The sequence below is a fragment of the Hypanus sabinus genome, chromosome 12 (genome assembly GCF_030144855.1).
Source record: "Hypanus sabinus isolate sHypSab1 chromosome 12, sHypSab1.hap1, whole genome shotgun sequence".
Lineage (NCBI taxonomy): Eukaryota > Metazoa > Chordata > Chondrichthyes > Myliobatiformes > Dasyatidae > Hypanus > Hypanus sabinus.
Window position 1 is genome coordinate 929230 of NC_082717.1, and position 25557 is coordinate 954786.

Consider the following 25557-nt stretch of genomic DNA (forward strand, 5'->3'; position numbering starts at 1 on the left):
CACCTTGTGAAGATATCCTCTCTGGTGTGGAGCAGATCACGGCCTCTTTCAATGGTGATAGAAGAGGCTAGCTGATTGGCTACTTCTCTGAATTGTTAATGAGAACCCGCTAGCATCCTTGTTGAGCATTTCAGAATGCGCTGGTATTGTTGTATTTACGGCCGAGGCAGGGATGAGCCGATGCGAACTCTGTGCTGATTGGTTGCGTGGTGATACGGGCTCATCTGCGTCACTCTTTTACTGTCTTTTCATTGGCTTCGACTTCCTGGTCCGAGGCTGTTCAGTCCAATCGGAATTGGCGGTTGCCACGACAACTGACGAGGCTGGGAGCCGATTTCCGTCCCGGGGCAGGGGAGCCCGGAGTGCGGGTAACAGAGCGCATCCCGGGGCAGGGGAGCCCGGAGAGCGGGTAACAGAGAGACAGAGCATCCCGGGGCAGGGGAGCCCGGAGAGCGGGTAACAGAGAGACAGAGCATCCCGGGGCAGGGGAGCCCGGAGAGCGGGTAACAGAGAGACAGAGCATCCCGGGGCAGGGGAGCCCGGAGAGCGGGTAACAGAGAGACAGAGCATCCCGGGGCAGGGGAGCCCGGAGAGCGGGTAACAGAGAGACAGCGCATCCCGGGGCAGGGGAGCCCGGAGACCGGGTAACAGAGAGACAGAGCATCCCGGGGCAGGGGAGCCCGGAGAGCGGGTAACAGAGAGACAGAGCATCCCGGGGCAGGGGAGCCCGGAGAGCGGGTAACAGAGCGCATCCCGGGGCAGGGGAGCCCGGAGAGCGGGTAACAGAGCGCATCCCGGGGCAGGGGAGCCCGGAGAGCGGGTAACAGAGAGACAGAGCATCCCGGGGCAGGGGAGCCCGGAGAGCGGGTAACAGAGAGACAGAGCATCCCGGGGCAGGGGAGCCTGGAGAGCGGGTAACAGAGAGACAGCGCATCCCGGGGCAGGGGAGCCCGGAGAGCGGGTAACAGAGAGACAGAGCATCCCGGGGCAGGGGAGCCCGGAGAGCGGGTAACAGAGAGACAGAGCATCCCGGGGCAGGGGAGCCCGGAGAGCGGGTAACAGAGAGACAGAGCATCCCGGGGCAGGGGAGCCCGGAGAGCGGGTGACAGAGAGACAGCGCATCCCGGAGGAGCGATACGGTATCCAGACAGGAGAGCCAACAACCCAGCGGACAAGAAATCGGATCGCAGGTGAAGGATATCGCAGCCCGGGGTGCCCGGAGGAGTCCGAGGCAGCGAGAGCCCGGTCACTCGGCGTGATGGATTTACTGCGATCGCTCGGACACCCGGAGGAGCTACTGAATCTGATCAAGTACAAACTGGGTCCCGGGTCCAGCGCCCACCCGAGGACGGTGAGTACAAACCCACGGGACCCGGAATCGTAACCCCGAACTCAGCTCCCGGGTCCCTTACCCGTACCCTAACCCATTTCCCGTTTCCCTTACCCTGACCCCAACACCACCTCGCGGATCCCTTACCCTAACCCTACCTCCCGTTTCCCTTACACTTGCAATAACCCCACCTCCCGGGTCCCTTACCGTAACCCCAACCCTACCTCCCGTTTCCCTTACCCTAACCCCACCTCCCGGGTCCCTTACCGTAACCCCAACCCTACCTCCCGGGTCCCTTACCGTAACCCCACCTCCCGGGTCCCTTACCGTAACCCCAACCCTACCTCCCGGGTCCCTTACCGTAACCCTAACCCTACCTCCCGTTTCCCTTACCCCAACCCCACCTCCCGGGTCCCTTACCGTAACCCCAACCCCACCTCCCGGGTCCCTTACCGTAACCCTAACCCTACCTCCCGTTTCCCTTACCCTAACCCTACCTCCCGTTTCCCTTACCCCAACCCCACCTCCCGGGTCCCTTACCGTAACCCCAACCCTACCTCCCGGGTCCCTTACCGTAACCCTAACCCTACCTCCCGTTTCCCTTACCCCAACCCTACCTCCCGGGTCCCTTACCGTAACCCCAACCCTACCTCCCGGGTCCCTTACCGTAACCCTAACCCTACCTCCCGTTTCCCTTACCAGTCTGAGACCTTTTTAACTAGTGGGTGACTAGAAAAGAAATGCCTTCCCTTTAATTCATTTTTCCAATCCTCCTGCCACTTCTTCTCTATACCTTTTTTTTTATCCTACTTCTCAATTCTGCTCTGCCTAGGGGTACTCTAATTTCTACTTGCCCGCTCTGTAAGGAAGACTTTGCAATGCCATCCACAAATCATCAGTTGGTAGTGTCGTTATTTCATGGGTCCATATAAGCGTCTTACGGAGTAGAATCTCCGTGATTGGCCGACCACTCATACTGTGATTTGCTAATTGGACTTGTGTAAACGTTTTTGCGTACACTCATTGGCTGGACCATTTCAGAGGTTTATTATTGGCGAACTGCATGCCCTGCGAGCGCTGTCATTTGCTGTCTGTCCCCACCGAGAACTATGATTGGCTGGTCCGAGGTGGGTTGAGCCCCATGTTTGTTGTCTGCGTGTTTTTGGTATGGAAGGAGTGTTCGTCCTCTGAAAGTCCGAGAGCAGAGAGGGCTGAGCCCAGTGTCTGGTCTGTGTGGGTCGGCACGGAGCACAGACATGTACTGTGCAGCCCGCAGTGCCTGGCCCCTGGCCCTGCGTGCTGTGCAGTGTGACTCCCGTCGCACTGCTCTGCCCCAGCCTCGCCTCCTCCTCTGCCCCTGCCAGAGGAGCCCGGCTCTGGACAGGCTCTCCTGGGCACCCTGCCTCTCCTGCTGGGCACGGCGAACAGCAGGGAACGGGCCGACCCAGCCGAACACCTCTCCTAGAAAGTCGTTCTTCTCAGCAGCCTCGCTGTCCTCTGAGGTACGGCCCAGGGCAGGGAAAGCAGGGGTGATGGTGGGAGACCCTGAGCAGTGGTCTCACAGCGGGCGTGGGAGACTTCAGACAGCAGGATCTTGTGCCTTTCTGTCTATACTGTTCGAATGATATGTTGTCTCCCACGTGTCAGGGTCACGGATGTCTGGGATCGGCTCCACAGCATTCTAAAGGAGGAAGGTGAATCTTGGTACATATTGACACCGGTGACCAGTAGGGAAGGTCCTGAAGAGAGATTTTAGTGAGCTAGGTGGAAATCTAAAAAACATGCCATCCTGGGTAGTAATCTCTGGATTGGTGCCTGTGCTATCCACCAGTGAGTGTAATAGGATGATTTGGCAGGTGAAAGCGTGGCTGAGGAGCTGGGGCAGGGGTTCAGATTTCTGGATCATTAGGATCTCTTCAGAGGAAGATATGACCTGTAATTTCCTTGCAGGCAAGTTTGCCAGATCTGTTCAGGAGAGTTTTTTTCTGGAAATGGGGAGGGCTATCATTAGGGGTGGTAGGTGACAAATTTTTGGTTTTTTATTGTTAAATGTACCTAGATACAGTGAAGAGGTTGTCTTGCAAACTGTTCACAGATTAGATAATTAAATATTGCATTGAAGTAGGACAAGGAAAAAGCAATAACAATATTGATGAGAGGCGTGGATCGTGTGGACAGTTAGAGGCTTTTCTCCAGGGCTGAATTGGCTAGCACGAGAGGGCACAGTTTGAGGGTGCTTGGAAGTAGGTACAGAGGATATATGAGGGGCAAGTTTTTTTTACGCAGAGAGTGGTGACTGCATGGAATGGGCTGCCGGTGATGGTGGTGGAGGCAGAAATGATAGGGTCTTTTAAGAGACTCCTGGATAGCTACATGGAGCTTAGAAAAATAGACGGCAATGGGTAACCCAAGGTAATTTATAAGGTAAGTACATATTTAGCACAACACTGTGGGCCGAAGAGCCTGTATTGTGCTGTAGGTTTTCAATGTTTCTAATGCAGAATAAAGTGTAAATGTTACCAAGAAAGTGCCATGCTGATAAGTGATAAAGTGCATGATCATATGAGGTAGATTGTGTGTATTGCTCTAGATTTGCAGAATCTCTTGTACCTACCAGTCAGAATGCTCTCCACGTACATCTGTAGAGATTTGTAAGGGTTTTTGTTGCTGGGGATGGTGGAAGGCAGAAGAGAGGGTGGAGCAGGGCATGGAGGAATGGAGTGAGGGGTGAGCTCCCTGGGACAAGGGTCCAGATATTGCTCAGACTATCTAATGACCATATATTATGTATCAGAGCTTAGAGTCATAGAAATGTATGACACTGAAAAAGGCCTTTTGGCTCACCTAGTCCATGCTGAATCCATTTAACCTGCCTACTCCCATCGACCTGCACCGTCCATAGCCCTCCATACCCCTACCTCTCCAAACTTTGCTTAAATGTTGAAATCAAGCTCGCATGCACCATTTGTGCTGGCAGTTTATTCCACACTCACGACAGTTTAAATTCTTCTCTGGCTCCTTAGAATAGCTTCCAACAACTTTCCCAGAACTGATTCAGATACCAATTTTCCCAGTAATTTCCTCAAAAAGCTCTTAACATTGGTTAGACATGACCTACCACACATGAAGCTATACTGACTATCCTTAATCAGACAATATCTATCCAAATGCTTATATGTCTGGTCCCTTTAGAATATCTTCCAAAAACTTTCCCACAACTGATATCAGACTCACCAGCCCATAATTTCCTGGTTTCTGCTTAGAGCCTTTTTAAACAATGGAGCAACACTGGTTATCCTCCAATCCTCTGGTACCTGCCCTGTCACTAAGAATGATTTAAATATCTCCACAAGGGCCCCAGAGATGTCTGCACTTGCCTCCCACAGAGTCTGAGGGAACACTTGTCAGGCCCTGAGGATTTATCTACCCTGATTTGCCTCAGGATGGCAAACATCACCTCCTCTGTAATCTGTACAGGGTCCGTGAAATTAATGCCACTTTGCCTCTGTGTCAATCGACTGAGTAAATACAGATGCAAAAAAATTTATTGAAGATCTCACTCCTCTCATTTGGCTCCATTCTAATCATCCAAAGGAACAATCTTGTTCTATCGAATCTTTTTGTCCTTAGCATATCTGTAGAATCCCTTAAGGTTCTCCTTCACCTTGTCTGCTAGGTGGCCTTTTACCCATCCGATTTCTTTCTGACGTGCTCACTTGCATTCATACCCTCCATAAATACCTCATTTGTTCCTGCTTGCCTATACCTGGTGTGCACCTCCCTTTTTCCCCTAACTTGGGCCTCAATATCTTTCAAAAACTAAGGTTTCTTAAACCTGTTATCTTTACTGTTTATTTTGAAAGGCACAAACAAGCTTGTTTTTCTCAAAATTTCACTATTGAAGATCTGCCACTTACCAAGTACATCTTGCCAGAAAGCAGCCTGTCTTAATCCACAGTTTCCAGATCCTTTCTGACACCATCAAAATTGGCCTTCCTCCAAATTAGAATTTCACCCCACGGACCAGACCTATCTTTTGCATATTTACTTTGAAACTAATGGCTTTGTGATCACGGGATGCGAAGTGTCCCTCTACACTAACTTCTGTCACCTGCCCTCCCTCATTCCTAAGCATCGCACACTCCCTCGTTGGGACTTCTATGTACCGATGAACATATTTAACAAGCTCTATCCCATCTAGTCCTTTTACCTTATGGGAGTCCCAGTCAATGTGGAAAGTTAAAATCACCTACTATAACAACCTTATGCTTTTTTTTGCAGCAGTCTTCGATCTCTTTACAAATTTGTTCCTCTAATTCTCTCAAACTGTTGGGTGGTCTGTAATACAGCCCCATTGTTCCTCATTTCCACCCATGATGCCTCACTGGATGAGTTTTCCTGTCTGTCCTGATGGAGCACTGTTGTAGCATTTTCCTTGATGAGGAACTGCACCCCTCCTCTTGTCCCTCCAGCTCTGTCACAACTAAAACAACGGAACTCTGGAACATTGAGCTGCCAATTCTGCCCCTCCTGCAATCGAGCTTCACTAATGGCCACAATGTCATAATTCCAGGTGTTAGTCCATGTCCATGGCCTTTCCTACAATATTAATTTGTAGGGTTTTTGATGAGGGGGTGGGTGGAAGTGAGAGGAGGGCAGAGGAGAGGAATGGAGGGAGGGGTGAGCTGCCTGGGGCAAAGGGCCAGAACGGCTGCTGCCTACCAGAGCGAAGACTGAGAGCTTAAGGCATAGCAGTGGAATCAGACCATTCAGCCCCTGAAGAAGAGCATCTTGGTGGGTTTACTCTACCCCTCAACTTTTTCTCCTGCCTTCTCCAAGTAACCATTTTTTGTGCTGAATATTGAAAGGCCCAGATCGGCTGAATATGGAGAGAATGTTAATCAACAGCCTATCAACCTCCACCTTAAACATATCCAGTGACGTAGCCTCTGCAGCCGTCTCTGGCAATGATTCCACAGGTTCACCAGCTCTGGCTAAAGAAATGACTCCTCATCTCCATTCCAAGTGGATGTCCCTCTTTTCTGAGGCTCAGAGTCCTCTCCACATCCACTATATATTCAGGCCTTTCAATATTCAATGAGACCGACCCCCATTCTTCTAAACTCCAGAAAGTACAGGCCCAGGGTCATCCAACAGTCCTCGTACTTTAACCCTTTCATTTCTGGAATCATTCTCGTGCATCTCCTCTGGACCTTCTCCAATACCAACACATCTTGCTTAGATACAGTCTAAAACTGCTCATGATACTCTGTGTGGTCTGACCAATGCCTTATAAAGCCTCAGCTAAAGGTTGAGAGTGTGGAGTGTGGTGGGGAAGGGGTGTGGACAGGGGTTAGCAGATCCTGGCTGGAGAAGGTGTGGGTTGTGAAGCAGCTGGGCGGTGATGTGGTATACACGAGGAAATGTTAGTCCTGACGAAGGGTCTCAGCCCGAAACGTCGACAGTGCTTCTTCCTATAGATGCTGCCTGGCCTGCTGCGTTCCACCAGCATTTTGTGTGTGGTGATGTGGTATATTTGTTTTCCAGGACTCGATAAGCGAGACGTTGAAAACATGCTACATATATCTGAACCAAACAAGCCGCAGTTTTGCTGCCGTCATTCAAGCACTGGATGGAGATTTAAGGTGAGGTTTCTGGTAGGCTGAGGGAAGAGAGCAGATGCATCCTGCACCTGTCAGGGCTGTCCTGGGCAGAGGGAGCAGAGTTAGTGCGATTGCTAGGACTAAGCCAGCCTCCGTCTTGGATTAACTCTGCTGTCTCTCCACAGGCAGGCAGTGTGTATCTTCTACCTGGTCCTGCGGGCTCTCGATACAGTGGAGGATGATATGTCCATTCCTCTGGAGGAGAAGGTGCCCATGTTACAGAACTTCCACACCTACTTGTACCAGCCCGAGTGGAGGTACAGCCAGAGTCAGGAGAAGGACCGCCAGGTGCTTCAGGATTTCCCTTCGGTGAGTATTCTCTGCTCTGCCCCCCCCCCCCCCCACCATGTCCTGCTGGTGTGTGCCTCCCAATCCCCGAATACCCACCCGCACTGTCCCTCCCTCTGCTAATGTGTCCACTGGTGAGTTGGGGATAGTGTACAAGGTCGTCGGAGGCTTTCTTGAGATTTTGACAGGATGCAGAGCTGGGTTTAGAAGTGGCAAATGCACTTTGGAATGTCAGAGCTTGAAGGCAGAATGTGGGATTAATGCGATGAGGTTACGGAGTATCTGCAGGCATATGACAAGATAAGCAGAACTCAAAATGGTTTCCTTAAAGGAAAATCCTGCCTGACAAACCTAGTGCGATTTTTTGAGGAAATTACAAGTAAGCTAGACAAGGGAGATGCAGTGGATGTTGTGTATTTGGATTTTCAGAAGGCCTTTGACAAGGTGCCGTACATGAGGCTGCTAAACAAGATAAGAGCCCTTGGAATTACGGGAAAGTTACATGTGTGGATAGAGTGTTGGTTGATTGGCAGGAAACAGAGAGTGGGTATAAAGGGATCCCATTCTGGTTGGCTGCTGGTTACCAGTGGTGTTCTTTTTACATTGTATATCAATGATTTGGATTATGGAATAGATGGCTTTGTGGCTAAGTTTGCTGATGATACAAAGATAGGTGTCCGTGTCCATGGATACCTCAAAATAACCGAATGCACAAGTTGATAGGGTGGTTAAGAGGCATGTGGTGTGTTGGCTTTCACTAGGCAGGGGATTGAGTTCAGGAGCTGTGAGGTAATGTTGCGGATCTATAAAACCTTGGTTAGACCACACGGAATATTATGCTCAGTTCTGGGTGCCTCATTACTGAAAGGGTGTGGAAGCTTTAGAGAGGGTACAGAGGAGATTTATCAAGATGTTGCCTGGATTAGAGAGCACGTCTGTTGAGGAAAGTTTGAACAAGCTCGGGCCTTTCTCTCCAAAGCGAAGGAGATTGTGAGGTGACTTGATAGAGATTTACAAGATGATAAGAGGAATAGATTGAGTGGACAGCCAGAGGCTTACTCCGAGGGCGGAGATGGGTAATACAAGGGGGTATAACTTTAAAGTGTTTGGAGGGATCTCGGGGGTTTTTTTTACACAGTGGTAGGTGAGTGGTAGTAAAGGCAGTTACATTGGATAGGCATATGACTGATAGTAAAATGGAGAGCTGTGTAGGAGGGAAGAATTAGATTGATTTTAGATTAGGTTAAAGTATCGGCTCAACTTAGTGGGCCAAATGGTCTGTACAGTTCTATGTTCTGTGATTGGCTGATGCAGAACATTAAGGCATGTGGCACTTGATTGATCGGATTGAAGAGGGAGCAGCGGAAGGGTGCCTGATGAAAATGTGAATGAGCTGATCAGTGAGTTTATGGCACAGATGTTGGTAGAATTCTGGGTTGTAAGGAAGTCTTTTCAAAAGATTCAACAAGATATCAGCCAGTTGAAAATGTGGCAGAGAAATAACTTGAGCCACACCCTCCGTTGGTTGACATTGACCATGGATGTAGCATCCCAGCTGTCTGTGATCTGCAGGCTGGGCTGTACTATGTGGGGAGAAGGCTATTACTGCCCCCTCTCTCTATCCAGCTGTCTGTGATATGCAGGCCGGGGTGTACAATGTGGGGAGAGGGCTGTTACTGTCCCCTCTCTCTATCCAGCTGTCTATGTGACATGCAGGCCAGGCAGTACAATGTGGGGAGAAGGCTGTTACTGTCCCCTCTCTCTATCCAGCTGTCTGTGATATGCAGGCCGGGGTGTACAATGTGGGGAGAAGGCTGTTACTGCCCCCTCTCTCTATCCAGCTGTCTATGTGACATGCAGGCCGGGCAGTACAGTGTGGGGAGAAGGCTGTTACTGCCCCCTGTCTCTATCCAGCTGTCTATGTTACATGCAGGCCGGGCAGTACAGTGTGGGGAGAAGGCTGTTACTGCCTCCCTTCCAATCGGCTGATGAGTCCATAGGAACAGCAGAAACCCATATGCAGTTTGGCGCCATATACAGTTACTGTATACATATACTGTATATTGCATATACAGTTTGGCACCAGCAGCATCACAGGAGTTTCCAGTCAGTGTTGAACTCTACATAGGAGTGTCTTCGGGATTCCCAACTCCCGATTTTTTTTCGGGGTTTACTCACAAAGCCTTCACCATGTTTAGCTGCAAGGCAGCAGAGGTTTGAGATAAGAGTTTTCTTTCTCCTAGATGACTTGCAACCACAGCTGACCCCATCTGCCCGAAGCGATAAGCCATTAGAAACCCGCCTTTGCCCCTTGTCCTGTCAGTAGAAGGGGTTAGTTACTAACCAGATGTGAAGGCCAAGAGCTGGACTTGGTAGACAGACAATTTGAGACACACACCGTTGGGTCCATTTAAATGGTTATTGTCTTACACCCCCACCCCCCCCCCCCCCCCCCCGGCTATAAGAACCTTAAGAAAGCTAGAGAAATAACCAACAGAAATTAATTCACATAAGTGTGGAGTGTTGCACTTTGGGAGGTGAAGTGTAACTGGAGAGTATACAGTCCAGGAACATAATACCATAAGATATTGGGGTAGAATTGTACATAATATCAGATATTGGGGTTGAATTGTACATAATACCATCAGATATTGGGGTTGAATTGTACATAATACTGTAGTGGTGTGCTACACGCAGCGCTAAAATTACGACACGGAGTCGGTAACTGCAGTCGAAGGAAAAACTTTATTCGAAATCCTCAGCCTCACTTTTAAGCCTCCCTCAACTTGCCCTCCGTGGCGCAGAGGCTCCAAAACTCTGTGCTCGCAAACTCCCGTAGGCTATCTAATTGTGAGCCGGTTCGGATGTGCCAGGAAATGGGTCGCCACAATACCATCAAATATTGGAGCAGAATTATAGCTGGGAGCTTAATGTCCAAGGATACACTTTATATTGAGAAGACAGGCAGTTGGGTAGAGGGGTGGTGTGGCTCTTTTGGTTAAAAAGATGAGTTCAAATTAATAGGCAGAGGTGACTAAAGGGTTGGAAGGTGTTGAATCATTGCGGGTAGAGCTAAGAAACTGGAAGGGAAAAGAGACTTTGATGGGAGTTGTATTCAGACCCCCAAGTAGTAGTAAGGATATGGCCGACAAATTACAGTGAGAGATGTAACATTGCCCTTTTGGCATGCATTTTCTAACAGTCATGGGGGATTTCAATATCCAGGTAGATTGGAAAGATCAGGTTAGTGCCGGATCCCAAGAGGGGAAATTTCTAGAATGCCTACAAGATGGCTCTTGAGAGCAACTCGTGGTTGAGTCCACTAGGAGATCAGCTATTCTGGATTGGGTGTTGTCCAATGAACCAGATTTGATTTGAGAGTTTAAGGTAAAATAACTATTTGGGGCAAGTGATCATAATACGTTAGAATTCACCCTGAAACTGGAGAAGGAGAAGCTAAAGTCAGATGTATCAATATTACAGCAGAATAAAGGGAATTACAGAGAGGAGTTGGCCAGGAATGATTGGGAACGAACACTGGCAGGAAGATGGCAGAGCAGCAATGGCTGGAATTTCTGGAAGCAATTGGTAAGGCACAGTATATATACTTCCCAAAGAGGAAGAAGTATTCTAAAGGAAAGATGACACAATCGTGGCTAACAAAATATGTCAAAGACAAAATAAAAGCCAAAGAAAGGGCATATAATAGAGCAAAAATTAGTGGGGAAACCAGACTATTGGGAAGCTTTTAAAAACCGACAGAAGGCAACTAAAAAGTCATTAAGTAGGTAAAGTAAGCTAGCCAATAATATTAAAGAGGATTCCAAAAGTTTATTCAGATACATAAAGCGTAAAAGAGAGGCGTGAGTAGATATCACACCACTGGAAAACGATGCAGGAAAGTTAGTAATGGGGCTCAAGGAAATGGCAAAAAAACTGATAAGTATTTTACATCAGATTCACTGTGGAAGACATTTTGCAGTATGGTGGAAATTCCAAGTGTCTGGGATCATGAAGTGTGTGAAGTTGCCATTTCTAAGGAGAAGGTTCTTGGGAAACTGAAAGCTCTGAAGGTAGCTAAGTCACCTGAACCAGATGATGTTCACCTCAGGGTTCTGAAAGTGGTGGCTGAAGAGATTGTGGAGGCATTAGTAATGATCTTCCAAGAATCACTGGATTCTGAAATAGTTCTGGAAGACTGGAAAATTGCAAATGTTCCTCCGCTGTTCAACGGGGGAAGAGGCAGAAGAAAGGAAATTACTGGCCAGTGAGTTTGACCTCAGTGGTTGGGAGGATGTTGGAGTCGATTATTAAGCATGAGGTCTCGAGGTGCTTGGAGGCACATGATAAAATAGGCTAACAGCATTTTGTGTGTGCTGCTTGGATTTCCAGCATCTGCAAAATTTCTCTGTGATAAAATAAGCTGTAGTCAGCGTGGTTTCCTCAAGAGAAAATCTTGCCTGACCAATCTGTTGGAATTCTTTGAAGAAGTAACAAGCAGGGCAGACAAAGGAGAGTCAGTTGAATTTTCAGAAGGCCTTCTGAAGGTGTCACACATCATCCTGTTTAACAGGTTATGACCCCATAGTATCACAGGGCAGATTCTAGTATGGATAGAGCATTAGCTGATTGGCCGGAGGCAGAGTGGACATAAGGGGAGTGATTTCTGGCTGTCTTCTGGTTCCACAGGGGTTAATGGTTTGGATGATGAAATTGATGGCTTTGTTGCATAGTTTGCAGATGATATGAAGATGGAGGGGCAGGAAGGTTTGAGGAAGTAGAGAGGCTACAGAAGGATTTAGACAGATTAAGAGAATGGGCAAGAAGTGGCAAATGGAAAGTGTATGATCATGCATTTTGGTAGAAGAAATATAGGTGTAGATTTTTTCTAAATAGAGTGAAAATACAAAAATCTGTGGCAAAGAGACTTGGGATTTCTTGTGCAGGATTTCCTAAAGATTAATTTGCAGGTTAAGTCTTTGGTGGGGAAGGAAAATGCAACTTTAGCATTCATTTCAAGAGGACTAGAACACAAAAGCAAGGATGTAATGTTGAGACGTTATAAAGACCAGAAGATATAGGAACAAAATTAGGCCATTTGGCCCATCGAGTCTGCTCTACTATTTTATCATGGCCAATCTAATTTTCCCCTCAGCCCTAATCTCCTGCTTCTCCCCGTATCCCTTCATGCCCTGATCAATCAAGAATCTTATCAACCTCTGCCTTAAATGTACATGAAGCCTTGGTCTCAACAGCTGTCTGTGGCAAAGAATTCTGCAGATTTACCACTCTTTCTGGGAAAAAAAAACAAGGTGTGGCACCTTATCAAAGGCCTTCTGAAAATCCAGTACACAACATTAACCAATTTTCCTTTTTCTATCTCACTTGTTATTTCTTAAAAGAATTCCAACAGATAGATAGGTCAGGCAAGATTTTCCCTTGAGGAAACCATGTTGACTACGGCCTTTTTATCATGTGTCTCCAAGTACCCTGAGCTCTCATCTTTAATAATCGACTCTAACAGTTTCCCAACCAATGATGGAACTTAACGGGCCAAATGCCCTAATACTGCTCCTATATCTTATAATTAGGCTATTCGGCCCATCGAGTGTCCTCTGCTATTTCATCATGGCTGATCTATTTCTTCTCTATACCATTCATATGCTTTCATGCCCTGACTAACTAGGAACCTTCACCTGAAACACACCCAATCACTTGGCCTCCACAGCCGCATGTGGTATTGAATTCCACAGATTCACCATTCTCTGGCTAAAGAAATTCCTCCTCATCTCTGCTGCAAATGGATGTCCCTCCATTCTGAGATTGTGCCCTCTGGTCCTAGACACCCCCAATATGGGAAGCATCCTCTCCACATTCACTGTACCCTGGCCTCAACATTCAATAGGTTTCAATGAGATCCCCACACCCCGCAATTCTTCAAAATTCTAGTGAGTACAGGCCCAGAGTCATCAATCACTACTCGTATGATAAGCCTTTTATTCATAGAACCATTTTCATGAAGCTCCTCTGAACCTTCTCCAATGTCAGCACATCTTAAATACGGGTCCCAAATCTGCTCATGATGCTCCAAGTGAGGCCTCACCAGTTCCTCAGAAAGTCTCAGCGTTACATTCTTGCTTTTGTATTCTGGTCTTTGCAAAATGAAAGTTAACTTTTCATTTGCCTTCTTCACCACTGACTTAACCTGCAAATTAACCTTCAGGGAATCTTGCAGAGGGACTTACAAATCCTTTCGCACCTTGGATTTTTAAATTCTTTAAAGTCTAAAATTTAAAGTCTAAAGTTTAAAATTTTTTAAAGTCTAAGCTTTCATTTTTTACACCGAAAGTGCATGACCGTACACTTCACAACACTGTATTACATCTAACACTTCCTTACCCATTCTCCTAATCTTTCAAGTACTTTTGCAGCCTTCCTGACTCCTCAATACTGCCTGCCCTTCCACCTATCTTCATATCACCTGTAAACTTGGTCGCAAAGCCATCAATTCCATCAACCATATCATTGATAGACACTTTATAAAGAAACTGTCCCAACACTGACCCCTGTGGAATGCCACTAGTCATTGGCAGCCAATCAGAAAAGACTCCCTTTATTCCCACTCTTTGCCTGCTGCCAATCAGCCAATACTGTATCCATGCTAGTGTCTGTCCTGTAAGACCATGAGCTCTTAAGTGCCTCATGTGCGGTAGCTTGTTAAAGGTCTTCTGAAAATCCAAGTACACGGCATCTACTGACTCTCCTTTATCTGTTCTGCTGGTTGCCTCAAAAGGTTTCCAATTCAGCTCCCTAAACAATTCCAGTTCATTGCACAAAACACAATCCAGAATAGCTGATCCCCCAGTGGGCTCAACCACAAGCTGCTCTAAAAAGGCGTCTTGCAGATACTGTACAAACTCTCTTGGTATTCAGCACCAACCTGAAATCCCCCATGACTGTTGTAACATTCCCCTTTTGACATGCCTTTTTTGACTCCTGTTGTAATTTGTAGTTCACATCCTGCATAACATCTTCCAGTCACAAACAAGAGAAAGTGCAGGTGCTGGAAATGCAAGCCACCTTTCCCTTTCCCATTCCCCACTTCCTGCTCGTCCATTCATCTCTCCCCACTGATCTTTATCCATGCAAACCGAACAAGTGCTCCACCTGCCCCTACACCACCTCCCTCACTACCATTCAGGGTTCCAAACAGTCCTTCCAGGTGAGACGACGCTTCACCTGTGAGTCTGTTGGGGTCATTTACTGTGTCCGGTGCTCCCGGTGTGGCCTCCTGTATATCGGTGAAACCCAACCTGGATTGGGAGACCACTTCACCGAGCATCTACATTCTGTCCATGGGATCTCCCAGTGGCTACTCATTTTAATTCTACTTCCCATTCCCACTCTGATATGTCAATCCATGACCTGTTCCACTGTCGAGATGAGGCCACACTCGGGTTGGAGGAGCAACACCTTGTATTCCGTCTGGGTAGGTTCCAACCTGACGGCATGAACATTGATTTCTCAAACTACTGGTAGCGCACCCCCACTGCAACATTTCCCATCCCCCTTTCCCTCTCTCACCTTATCTCCTTACCTGCCCATCACCTTCCTCTGGTGTTCCTCCCCCTTTTCCTTCTTCCATGACCATCTGTCCTCTCCTGTCAGATTCCTCTTCTGTATCTCTTTCACCAATTGACTTCCCAGCTCTTTACTTCACCCCTCCCCTCCTGGTTTCACCTATCACCTTGTGTTTCTCCCTCCCCTCCCCTGCCCCCACCTTTTAACTCTAGTCCTCAGCTTTTTTCTCCAGTCCCGCTGAAGGGTCTCGGCCTGAAATGTGGACTGTACTCTTTTCCATAGATGCTGCCTGGCTTGCTAAGTTCCTCCAGCGTTTTGTGTTTTGTCTACATCTTCCGATCTATGTTATCTCTTTCTGATGGCTTTTTTCTCTTTTTACAGAGTCACCCCACCCCCTCTGCCTACCTGCCTGTCCTTTCGATACGATGTGTATCCTTGGACATGAAGCTCCCAACTATAATCTTTCAGCCATTACTCAGTGATGCCCACATCGTCATACCTGCCAATCTCTAACTTCACGACAAGAGGTTCATCTACTTTATTGCATATACTGTGTGCACTCAAATATTACCCCTTGGTCCTGTATTTGTCACTGTTTTTGATTTCCCCCCGCCATGCTACACTGCAACTCATTTCTTGAACTGCAATTTTGCCCAGTGATCTGCCTGTCCTTCCTGACAGTCTCACTACACATAGTTTCTGCTTGTAAACCAACAGCTCCATCCTTACCCCCATCACTCAGTTTCCCACCCCCTTACCAAATTAGATTAAACCCTTCCCAAAAGTTCTGGTAAACCTGCCCAAAAGGATATTGGCTCCCTCTTGTTCAGATGTAACCTGTTCCTTTCGTACAGGTCATACCTTCTTCAGAAGAGATCCCAAAGATCCACTAATCTGAACCCCTGCCCCCTGCACCAGTTCCTCAGCCACACATTCACCTGCCAAATCATCCTATTCTTACCCTCACTGGCCCGTGGCACAGGCAGCAGTCCAGAGATTACTACTTTTCAGCATTTACCTAGTTCTCTCCTCAGGACCTCCTCCCTTTTCCTATCTATGTCATTGGTGCCCATATGTACCAAGACTTCTGGCTACTCTCCCTCGCCCTTTAAGATGTCGTGGACCCAAGACATCCCTGCCTGTGCCAACTGGGAGGCAACATGCCATCTGGGTATCTCCATCGCGTCCACAGAACTTCATGTCTACTCCTGTAATTGTGGAATCACTGATCAACACTACAGTCCTCTTCTTCCCCCTTCCCTTCTGAGACACAGCACCAAACCAAGCATGGTCGCTGTGGCTCCCTCTGCTAGGTCATACAGTACACTTATTATTGAGAGGAACAGCTGAGGGATACTCTATACCAGCAGTCCAATTCCCTTCCCTCTCCTGATAGTCACCCTGCCTTCTGTAATTTAGGGGTAACTACCTCCCTGTAACTGCAATCTATCATCTCCACAGTTTCCCATCGAACTGCAGCCCTAGGTTTTTTTTAACACGTTCTCTGAGGAGCCGCAGCTCAGTGCGCCTGGTGCAGATGTGGTTATTTGGAAGGCAGATGTCTCCCAGAATTCCCACATTCCATTGTACTTGGATTTTCAGAAGGCCTTTGACAAGGTGCTGCATATGAGGCTGTTTAGCAAGATAAGATCCGATGGAATTACAGGGCAGTTACTCGCATAGGTAGAGCATTGGCAGAAAACAGTGAGAATAAACGGATCCTATTCTGGCTGGCTGCTGGTTTTCAGTGGAGTTCCACAGGGGTTGGTGTTGGGACCGCTGTTTTCTACCATGCATGTCAATGATTTGGACTGTGGGATTAATGGATTTGTAGCTAAATTTGCCGATGATAGGAGGAGGAGCGGGTAGTGTTGAGGAAACAGAGAGCCTGCAGGGAAACTGAGATAGTTTAGGGGAATGGGCAAAGAAGTGGCAAATGAAATACAATGTTGGAAAGTGTACAGTCATGCGCTTTGGTGGAAGAAATAAACAGGCAGACAATTATTTAGATGGGGAGAGAATTCAAAATGCAGAGATGCAAAGGGACTTGGCAGTCCTTGTGCAGAAGCCATTCTCACTATTCTGACTACACAACACAGACCCTGGAGCCATTCTTACTGCTTAAACTCTGCTCTAACAGATGAATAATGACACCAGGAGCATTGATGTACTGTGCGGAGGGTTAAGGTGTTGATGCACAGCTGCCTGACAGTTGGTGGTTAGTGAACAACGTGTACGGTGCCTTGCCCTCATAGCTCAGGGCTTTGAGTATGAGAGTCTGTGACTTGTGCTGTACTCTATGAATCATTTGCAGACAGCTTTGGAGTACTGTGTACAGTTCCCGTCACTCTATTGTAGGAATGAAGTTGAGGCTTTGCAGAGGGTTTCACAAGGATGTTGCCTGGGAGGTGACTCTCTGAGCAAGGGTCACCCACACAGAGTCTCTTTGCCATATGGCCTGTCTGATTTTTCTCTCTCCCCGAGCCAGATTTCACTGGAGTTCCGTTCCCTGGCCAAGGTTTACCAGGATGTGATCGCTAATATTTGCCACAGGATGGGATTGGGAATGGCGGAATTCTTGCAGAGAAGAGTGGAGTCGGTTAAGGAATGGGACACGGTAAGGATGAGTGAGCTGTGTTCTGTATTTCCCCATTCGGGTTGGTGATCGGGATTAAAGGGAATTTGGTAGTGAAACAACCCAGAGACAGGTGAGGAAAACTCTCTGACGTGGTGAGGGTCTGGGGTCCAGGTGACACTGGAGGTGAGCTAATATCAGTGATTGGGAAGGAGATGGATACGTACTTGAAAGGATTTTCAATCTCATTAGGGATAATTAACGCAGAGGCCGATGGGTTCATGATTCGTCACAGCATCACAAGTTACGGGGAGAAGGCAGGAGAATGAGGTTGAAAAGGATAATAAATCAGCCATGACAGATTTGACGGAGCAGACCGGATCAGCTAAATGGCCTAGTTCTGCCCCGGCACCTTCCATTCTTAAGGTTTGATGCAAGCGGGCAGTGTTGGGACCACCTAGATTCCCAACTAGATTCCGTTTTCTATAGGGACAGAGTAGACTTAAGGGCCAGAGCCTTCTGCCGTTGTGATGGTGTGATGCTGCCTCTGCCTGTACTGAGGGAATGTGCCCAATGGAGTCTCTGAGGGGTGTGAATGTCTCCCTGAGGGGTGTGAGTGTGGGCAGTGAATCTCCCTAAGGGGTGTGAGTGTGTCTCCCCAAGAGATGTGAATGCACCTCCCTGAGGCATGTAAGTGTGGGCAGCGAGTCTCCCTGAGGGTGTGTGTCTCTCCCTGAGGCGTGTAAGTGTGGGCAGCGAGTCTCCCTGAGGGTGTGAGTGTCTCCCCGAGGGGTGTGAGTGTCTCTCCCTGAGGCGTGTAAGTGTGGGCAGCGAGTCTCCCCGAGGGGTGTGAGTGTGTCTCCCTGAGGCGTGTAAGTGTGGGCAGCGAGTCTCCCTGAGGGTGTGAGTGTGTCTCCCTGAGGCGTGTGAGTGTGGGCAGCGAGTCTCCCCGAGGGGTGTGAGTATCTCTCCCCGAGGGGTGTAAGTGTGGGCAGCGAGTCTCCCTGAGGGTGTGAGTGTCTCTCCCTGAGGGTGTAAGTGTGGGCAGCGAGTCTCCCTGAGGGTGTGAGTGTGTCTCCCTGAGGGGTGTAAGTGTGGGCAGCGAGTCTCCCTGAGGGTGTGAGTGTGTCTCCCTGAGGCGTGTAAGTGTGGGCAGTGAGTCTCCCTGAGGGTGTGAGTGTCTCTCCTTGAGGGTGTGAGTGTGGGCAGCGAGTCTCCCTGAGGGGTGTGAGTATCTCTCCCTGAGGGGTGTAAGTGTGGGCAGCGAGTCTCCCTGAGGGTGTGAGTGTGTCTCCCTGAGGCGTGTAAGTGTGGGCAGTGAGTCTCCCTGAGGGTGTGAGTGTCTCTCCCTGAGGGTGTGAGTGTGGGCAGCGAGTCTCCCTGAGGGGTGTGAGTATCTCTCCCTGAGGGGTGTAAGTGTGGGCAGCGAGTCTCCCTGAGGGGTGTGAGTATCTCTCCCTGAGGCGTGTAAGTGTGGGCAGTGAGTCTCCCCGAGGGGTGAGAGTATCTCTCCCCGAGGGGTGTAAGTGTGGGCAGCGGGTCTCCCTGAGGGTGTGAGTGTGGGCTGCGCAGGGGCGTATCTACAGAAAATAGCACCTGGAACAAGCACTGAAATTGCGCCCATTCAAACATTTGACACCCATCTTTTAGATAACTTTACTATAATATCAGCTTAAAAATACAAGTCAAGCTCGTTAATCTTTTAATTAACAAATTATGTCACTACTTGAAAGTTATAACTGCACCTTCCTTGCTTTCAGTGATAAAAAAATTGGTCTTGATAAAAAAAAGGGGTGGCCGAACCACGGCTCTTTGGCATTCAATGTGCGGCTCGTGGAAATATGTTGGTTGGCCTTTTTAACCACGTGTTGCCATTGCGTAGAAATGAATGGGAAAGCATTTTGGCGATAAATAGAACCTCGGGAAATCCCTTGAGACTTAATTCCCTCGCTTGAGGTTCTGAGAATCGCTTCATGGCACTGAAGACAGCTTGAAGTCAGAGGCGTGAGTTTCAAAATACATGATGTAGATCTATGTCGTTTGGCGCTCAAAGTGTTAGTGAGTCTAGGCCCGACCTCACTCACGTCATATATGTTAACGCAGTGTAACACAGGACACTGAATTGTGCAGACCTAATTGGTACACTGCCAATACAAGTTTTGTTTACAAGTGTCTGTGAAAATTTTGTGAAGAAAGATGGCATTATCAAATTGTAAGAAATGAAAATATGAAGATGAAAACAGACATTTTAAGCCACAGTGGAAGGAAGATTTTACATTCACCGTTAAAGGAGGTAAACCTTTGTGTCTTACCTGTGATGTGTCACTCAGTCATTACAAAGCCAGTAATTTGAAACGCCACTATGAAACAAATCACAAAAACTTTTGGGCTGATTATCCACATAAATCTGAATTACGGAAAAACAAATTAATTTTGTTAAAATCATCTCTAAATAGCCAGCAGACACTGTTGACAACAATCAGTAAGGAAGCTGATACAATGACTGAAGCTAGTTTTGTTATGTCATGGAATATTGCTCATGCTAAACGCCCATATTCTGATCGTGAATTTATTAAGAAGAATATAGCTGAAGTTGTTGCAGTGTTTGATCCAAATAACACAAAACTTCACCGACTTTTGTGGCACAAACACCAGTTTCACGCCACACTACAGAAAGGCCTATCTCCCAGATCAGTGCTGATGTTGCAGGCAAAATGCAAAATGATGTAAAGAATTCCCTTGCAATCAGTTTAACTCTTGATAAATCTACGGACAATTAAGACAACCCACAACTGGCGGTATTTATTCATTATGTTTCCTCTGATGTAACTGTGAAACTGGAAGAATACAAAGATAAATTACAAGGGCAGCTTGATAATTTCCTAGCCAGGTTTGATGACTTGCAGAAGTTGAAGCCCTGCTTCGCCTTTCTTTTAAATCCATTCATGGTTGATGTGGTCAATGATGTTTGTCCAATTCTCGAACCTCTGGTTACATAATCATCTGCTGTGGAAATAGAACTAATGGAATTACAGGAGGACCTTGGTCTAAAGGTGATCCATAAATCCCAGTCTACAATTGAGTTCTGGAAACAAATTTCAGAAATAAAATATCCTGAACTGAAGAAAACTAGTGTGTGACTCATCTCGATTTTCAGCACAACATACTGCTGTGAATCACTGTACTCTGTGTTGAAGTTTCTCAAGTTGAAGCATCATGCAATCCTTACAAATCAACACCTGACAGAGCTAATTCGTATAGCCTTGACAACATATCAGCCGGATTTTCAACGACTCACAGCCAAGATGGAGACCACCAAGACCTCTACTGGCAGTAAATATCGGCTTTAATAGCCTGATAATTGTGGCATTGTCTGTTTATGTCATAAAAATATTATGATAAGACTGTAATTTTGTAAGGTGGTATCTGATTCAAATATAACCATATAACAATTACAGCACGGAAACAGGCCATCTCGGCCCTTCTAGTCTATGCCGAACGCTTACTCTCACCTAGTCCCACTGGCCCGCACTCAGCCCATAACCTTCCATTCCTTTCCTGTCCATTTCCAAATAGCTCTAATTTTATTGGTTTGCTTTTTTTTACATATTTTCCTCCGTGTTTTGACCACATATTTACTTAGACAAATAAATATCATTAAAAATGTTTTTTTTCCTTTTTATTTTTATTTTTGGCTGTCTAGCCTTATGTTACTGAAATGCATATTTTTCTTAGATGTTCCTGTAGTTTATTACTGTATTAAATACACTCAATATAGTTAAAACAATCATCAGTCAAGATTCTAAAAACATTTGGTATATAATATGTACATTATGATTACTGAAACTAATACAAATTAACAGTTTAAAAAAACTACATGCATGAATAAGTATTGTGTACATATATTCCTTAACATTTATATAAAATTTTTGTAACAAAATGTGGAACAATAAAAATGTGTATGTAAATTTTGTCCATGTCTTGTGGCTCTCAAACATCTGAAGTTAATCGTATGTGGCTCTTACATTAAGTAAGTTTGGCCACCCCGGTCTATGTGATCAAAGTCAGTTTTTTTCAGTTTCTTTTTCTACGCTCAGCAGTTATGGAAATGCTTTGAACCCAGCTTTATTATTTCTGTTCTCAATGTGTCAGGCAGAATTGCTTTTCCAGTATCCTTGTCGAACTTCAGAAGTCCAATGTCATGCTGTTCAATCACTCTGGTATGACAGTTCGAGGCTCTTTGACATCATCCAGTTCACTAGGTTCAGTGTCGTCAGGTTCAATCTCGTCAATAAATTCAACATCACCACCACCACCACCATCGGCTTCCCCTCCTGTCATGTCCACATTCTCTGTGGCAGCCTCACTCTTAATCTCGTCGTACTCGGATTTATCTGACTTGACTTCCTCCTCGGCTTGTGACACATTTGTACTTGATCCACCTTAGGATTCTAACAAATCCATAGCAGGTGCAGGCGACTCCATGGAACGTGTCGAACTACTTGTTCCGGGCTTTTCAGAGAAGGTCATGAAGAACTTTCTTGACTTCCTCCACCTCCAACTTTTGTCTCTTCTGTCCTTCAGCTCCACTTTCCTTCTTTGTGAAGAAATGTTTCACGGTCTTCTTACACAATGCTCTGAAATAAGGCCACCCTAGTGCTTCTCACCCACGAAAATCAGACAAATCATACATTTGAAGAAAATGCTTTTTTCACTATCCGAGGATGGCTTGTCTGACTTTAATAGAAACTGCTCAGTGGCGCCCAGGGCACGTGTTATACCTTAGATACTCCGCTGGGGCAGCGAGCGTCTATCTGAGGGGGTGTGAGTGTCTCCGAGGAGTGAGTGTGTGTGTGTGTAGCGAGTGTCCCCGAGAGGCACGAGCATTTCTGGGATGTGAGAATGGGATCGCTCTAATGCTCTCTTCTGTTCATAGTACTGCCACTACGTCGCTGGCCTTGTAGGCATTGGCCTCTCCCGGTTATTTGCCGCTTCTGAACTGGAGGATCCTGTTGTCGGGGAGGACACAGATCTGGCCAATTCCATGGGCCTCTTCCTGCAAAAAACGAACATTATTCGGGACTACCTGGAAGACCAGCAGGAGGGTCGAGAGTTTTGGCCTCAGGAGGTGAGCCTGGCTCTGCACAGGGAGATGAGATGTGTTCATTGGTGGCCAGGAGAGGTGAGACTTGCTCTGGGCAGGAGATTAGGGATGATGACAGCTTTGCCACGTGTTCTCCTGATCCCCGAGTTCCAACATGATAATAGGTTCAGGACTCAGCCTTTTTTGTAAATGTCTGCACGGTTCCTGCATGCTGCACTTCGCTGGGGATGTTATGGTCAGAATGAAGCAGTTGGGCCAAATGGCCTTTTCCACATTATCTGACTGATTCTGTGACAGTTTGTACTCTGTGTTATTTTGGGAAGTCGACTGGAAGAGGAAAGAGCACAATAAGTAGCAGGGCCTTTTGGAGCATTGATGTAGAGAGCCTGGCCCACAGCTCCCTGACCTCCCTGTAAAGGTGTACAGCTGGCTAGCACTGCTTCAGGCATTGCATATGGGAATGAAATGTTACAGCTGTTTTCAACTTTGAGGCCATGTTTGGAGTATTGTTTGCATTTCTGGTCACTATCACAGGCAGAGTGTGGGGGCTTCAGAGGGGGCGCAGAAGAGGTTCAAAGTAAATTTATTATCAAAGTACATGTATGTCACCATGTACAGCCTGAGATTAATTTTCTTGTGGGTATTTGCAGTAAACCCGAGAATGATGTTAGAAGTAATTAAAGATCACACCCAGCAGGCGGAGAAGTGACCGGCATGCAGTGTGGTGCTGCCTGGATTAGAAGGAATAAGCTATAAGGAGAGGTTGGACAAATGGGTTTTCTTCTCTGGAGCGTTAGAGGCTGAGAGGCATTTGCAGGGTTGACAGTGTGCTAGGTGCCTGAAAGGAGCTGTCCAGATGGTGGAAACGGATAGCAGTGCCGCCATATAGGGATGTAGGCAGATGGCATTAGTTGGATTAGCATCATGGTCAGTACAAACATGGTCTCTGTCTGCACAATAATTATCTGTCCTCATTGTCTCTGTCTTCTGGATAGGACACTGTCTGCTATAGACCACTGGCTCCTGGCTTCACTCAGGGCAAGGGAAAGTGGGCGCCACGGTAGTGTAGGGGTTAGTGCGACATTATTACAGTTTGGGACGTGGGAGTTCAAAGTTCAATCCCATATCCTCTTCAATGACTCTCTGTACATTCTCCTTGCGGAATGCGTGGGTTTTCTCAGGGTGCCCCCGGTCTCCTCTCACAGTCCAAAGATGTACTTGGCAGGTTAATTCGTCGTTGTAAATCATCCCGTGATGTTGTCAGGTTGCTGGGTGATGCAGCTTGAAGAGCGGGGAGGGCCCATTCTGCACCGCACCTCTATACATTGATTAAGTATCGGAACTCAAATCTGAACCCTGAAGCGCGGCCCCCCTTTCCATCTGCCTTGTAAAAAGAATGAATGGTAACTTGTGTGGCCTTAAACTCCTCCCAGCTGGCTGGGTATAAACCATCACGTTTCAATTAGTGTTGAGTTTGCTTTTCAGAATTAGTGGCCCAGAGACCAGAGCATCCGAGGTGAATCTGTCCTGCTGCAGAGTGTTCAGCGTCTCTGTGTGGTATAACAGTGAGTCATCTCCCACTGTTGTCTGTGTTTCAGGTGTGGAGTAAGTATGCAGAGAAGCTGTCTGACTTCACCAAGCCCCCGAATGTTCAGGCAGCTTTGCAGTGTCTGAATGAACTGATAACCAATGCTCTGCAACATGTCCCAGATGTCATAAAGTACTTATCACGCCTCCACAACCAGAGTGTATTCAACTTCTGCGCTATTCCACAGGTAATGCACTGGGAGAGATTGCTAGCTCTCTATTCACATTCCCTGGCTGATACACTGGGAGAGATCACTGTCTCACTATTCACATTCCCTGGCTGATACACTGGGAGAGATCGCTGTCTCACTATTCACATTCCCTGGCTGATACACTGGGAGAGATCGCTGTCTCACTGTTCACATTCCCTGGCTGATACACTGGGAGAGATCGCTGTCTCACTGTTCACATTCCCTGGCTGATACACTGGGAGAGATCGCTGTCTCACTGTTCACATTCCCTGGCTGATACACTGGGAGAGATCGCTGGCTCTGTTCACGTTCCCTGGCTAAGGCTGTGTCTTTCTGCTTTAGGTAATGGCCATTGCTACTTTGGCTGCCTGCTACAACAACCCTCAGGTCTTCCGAGGTGTGGTGAAGATTCGGAAAGGCCAGGCTGTTACGCTCATGCTGGGGGCCACTAACATTGGAGCTGTAAAAGGGATGTTCCAACAGTACGCTTGTGTGGTGAGTCTCTTGCTCAATACTCTTATTCAGCTTTTGCGTAACGTGATTACTACGCCAACTGCCCGGGATCAATTCATGTTGCTGTCGGTAAAGGGTCATTCTCTCTTCCAGATCGGACGGAAGGTTCCGGGTGCCGGGAAGTGTGGAGCTGAAACGCAGCAGATTGTGATGAAGGTGGAGTCACTGAGTCAGACTGAAGGGCAGCTGATCTCCCGAAGTCACCTGTCACCCATTTACCTGTCACTGGCCATGTTCCTGGTGGCGGTTAGCTGGCAGTACTGGCAGAGTCTGACCCACAGTTCAGGCGAGTACAGGCAAAGCCAGTGAGGCTATTCACTTCTGCTTCAACACTGGAGTGTGGAGCGAACTGTGATTCCCAGCCGAATCATATATGCTCGCTTACATCTGTGAGATCAAGCTCGTCAGACCAGAGTTCGGTGTCTGGCAGAAATCCAGCCCAGTGTTACTGCTGTACACCAAACCCCAGCACAGGGGCGGGAGGTGGCAATACAAACATTTGGTCGGGTGCTTAGATCGTCACAATTTGACCTTGGACTGTTTCCTTAAAACCTGCTTGCTGGGACTGTGTCATGAGAGTCTTGTCTGTGAGGCTTGTAGGAGATGCTGTGTGACTGCTGCCCAGGATACTGGCTTTGGCAGTGTCATTAGTCAGGGTGACTTCCTTCTGTATTAATTTGCTGATTGAGATGATTTAATAAATAAGTCTACATGTTTGTCTCTAA

General features: G+C 47.3%; 1 protein-coding gene across 2 annotated transcripts; it reads left to right on the forward strand.

Moving 5' to 3' along the window:
* Positions 1–785: 785 nt before the first annotated feature.
* Positions 786–25557, forward strand: fdft1 (farnesyl-diphosphate farnesyltransferase 1). Of its 2 annotated transcripts, none has more exons than XM_059985404.1 (8): positions 786–1351; positions 6878–6975; positions 7119–7302; positions 17351–17479; positions 22374–22565; positions 24140–24316; positions 24662–24814; positions 24926–25557. In XM_059985404.1, exons 1-8 carry the CDS (start codon positions 1259–1261, stop codon positions 25139–25141), a joined length of 1242 nt encoding a protein of 413 aa, XP_059841387.1. In that variant the 5' UTR covers positions 786–1258; the 3' UTR covers positions 25142–25557. The 2 variants fall into 2 exon arrangements, with proteins under 2 accessions (XP_059841387.1, XP_059841386.1); XM_059985403.1 differs by lacking the exon at positions 786–1351 and adding an exon at positions 2476–2832.

Excerpts from the sequence above, each read along its gene's own strand:
- fdft1 (XM_059985403.1), top strand. The coding sequence starts at position 2,587 with ATGTACTGTGCAGCCCGCAGTGCCTGGCCCCTGGCCCTGCGTGCTGTG. Across the intron at positions 6,976-7,118 it reads GCACTGGATGGAGATTTAAG|GCAGGCAGTGTGTATCTTCT; the intron begins GTGAGGTTTCTG and ends GTCTCTCCACAG. Across the intron at positions 24,815-24,925 it reads TCCAACAGTACGCTTGTGTG|ATCGGACGGAAGGTTCCGGG; the intron begins GTGAGTCTCTTG and ends TCTCTCTTCCAG.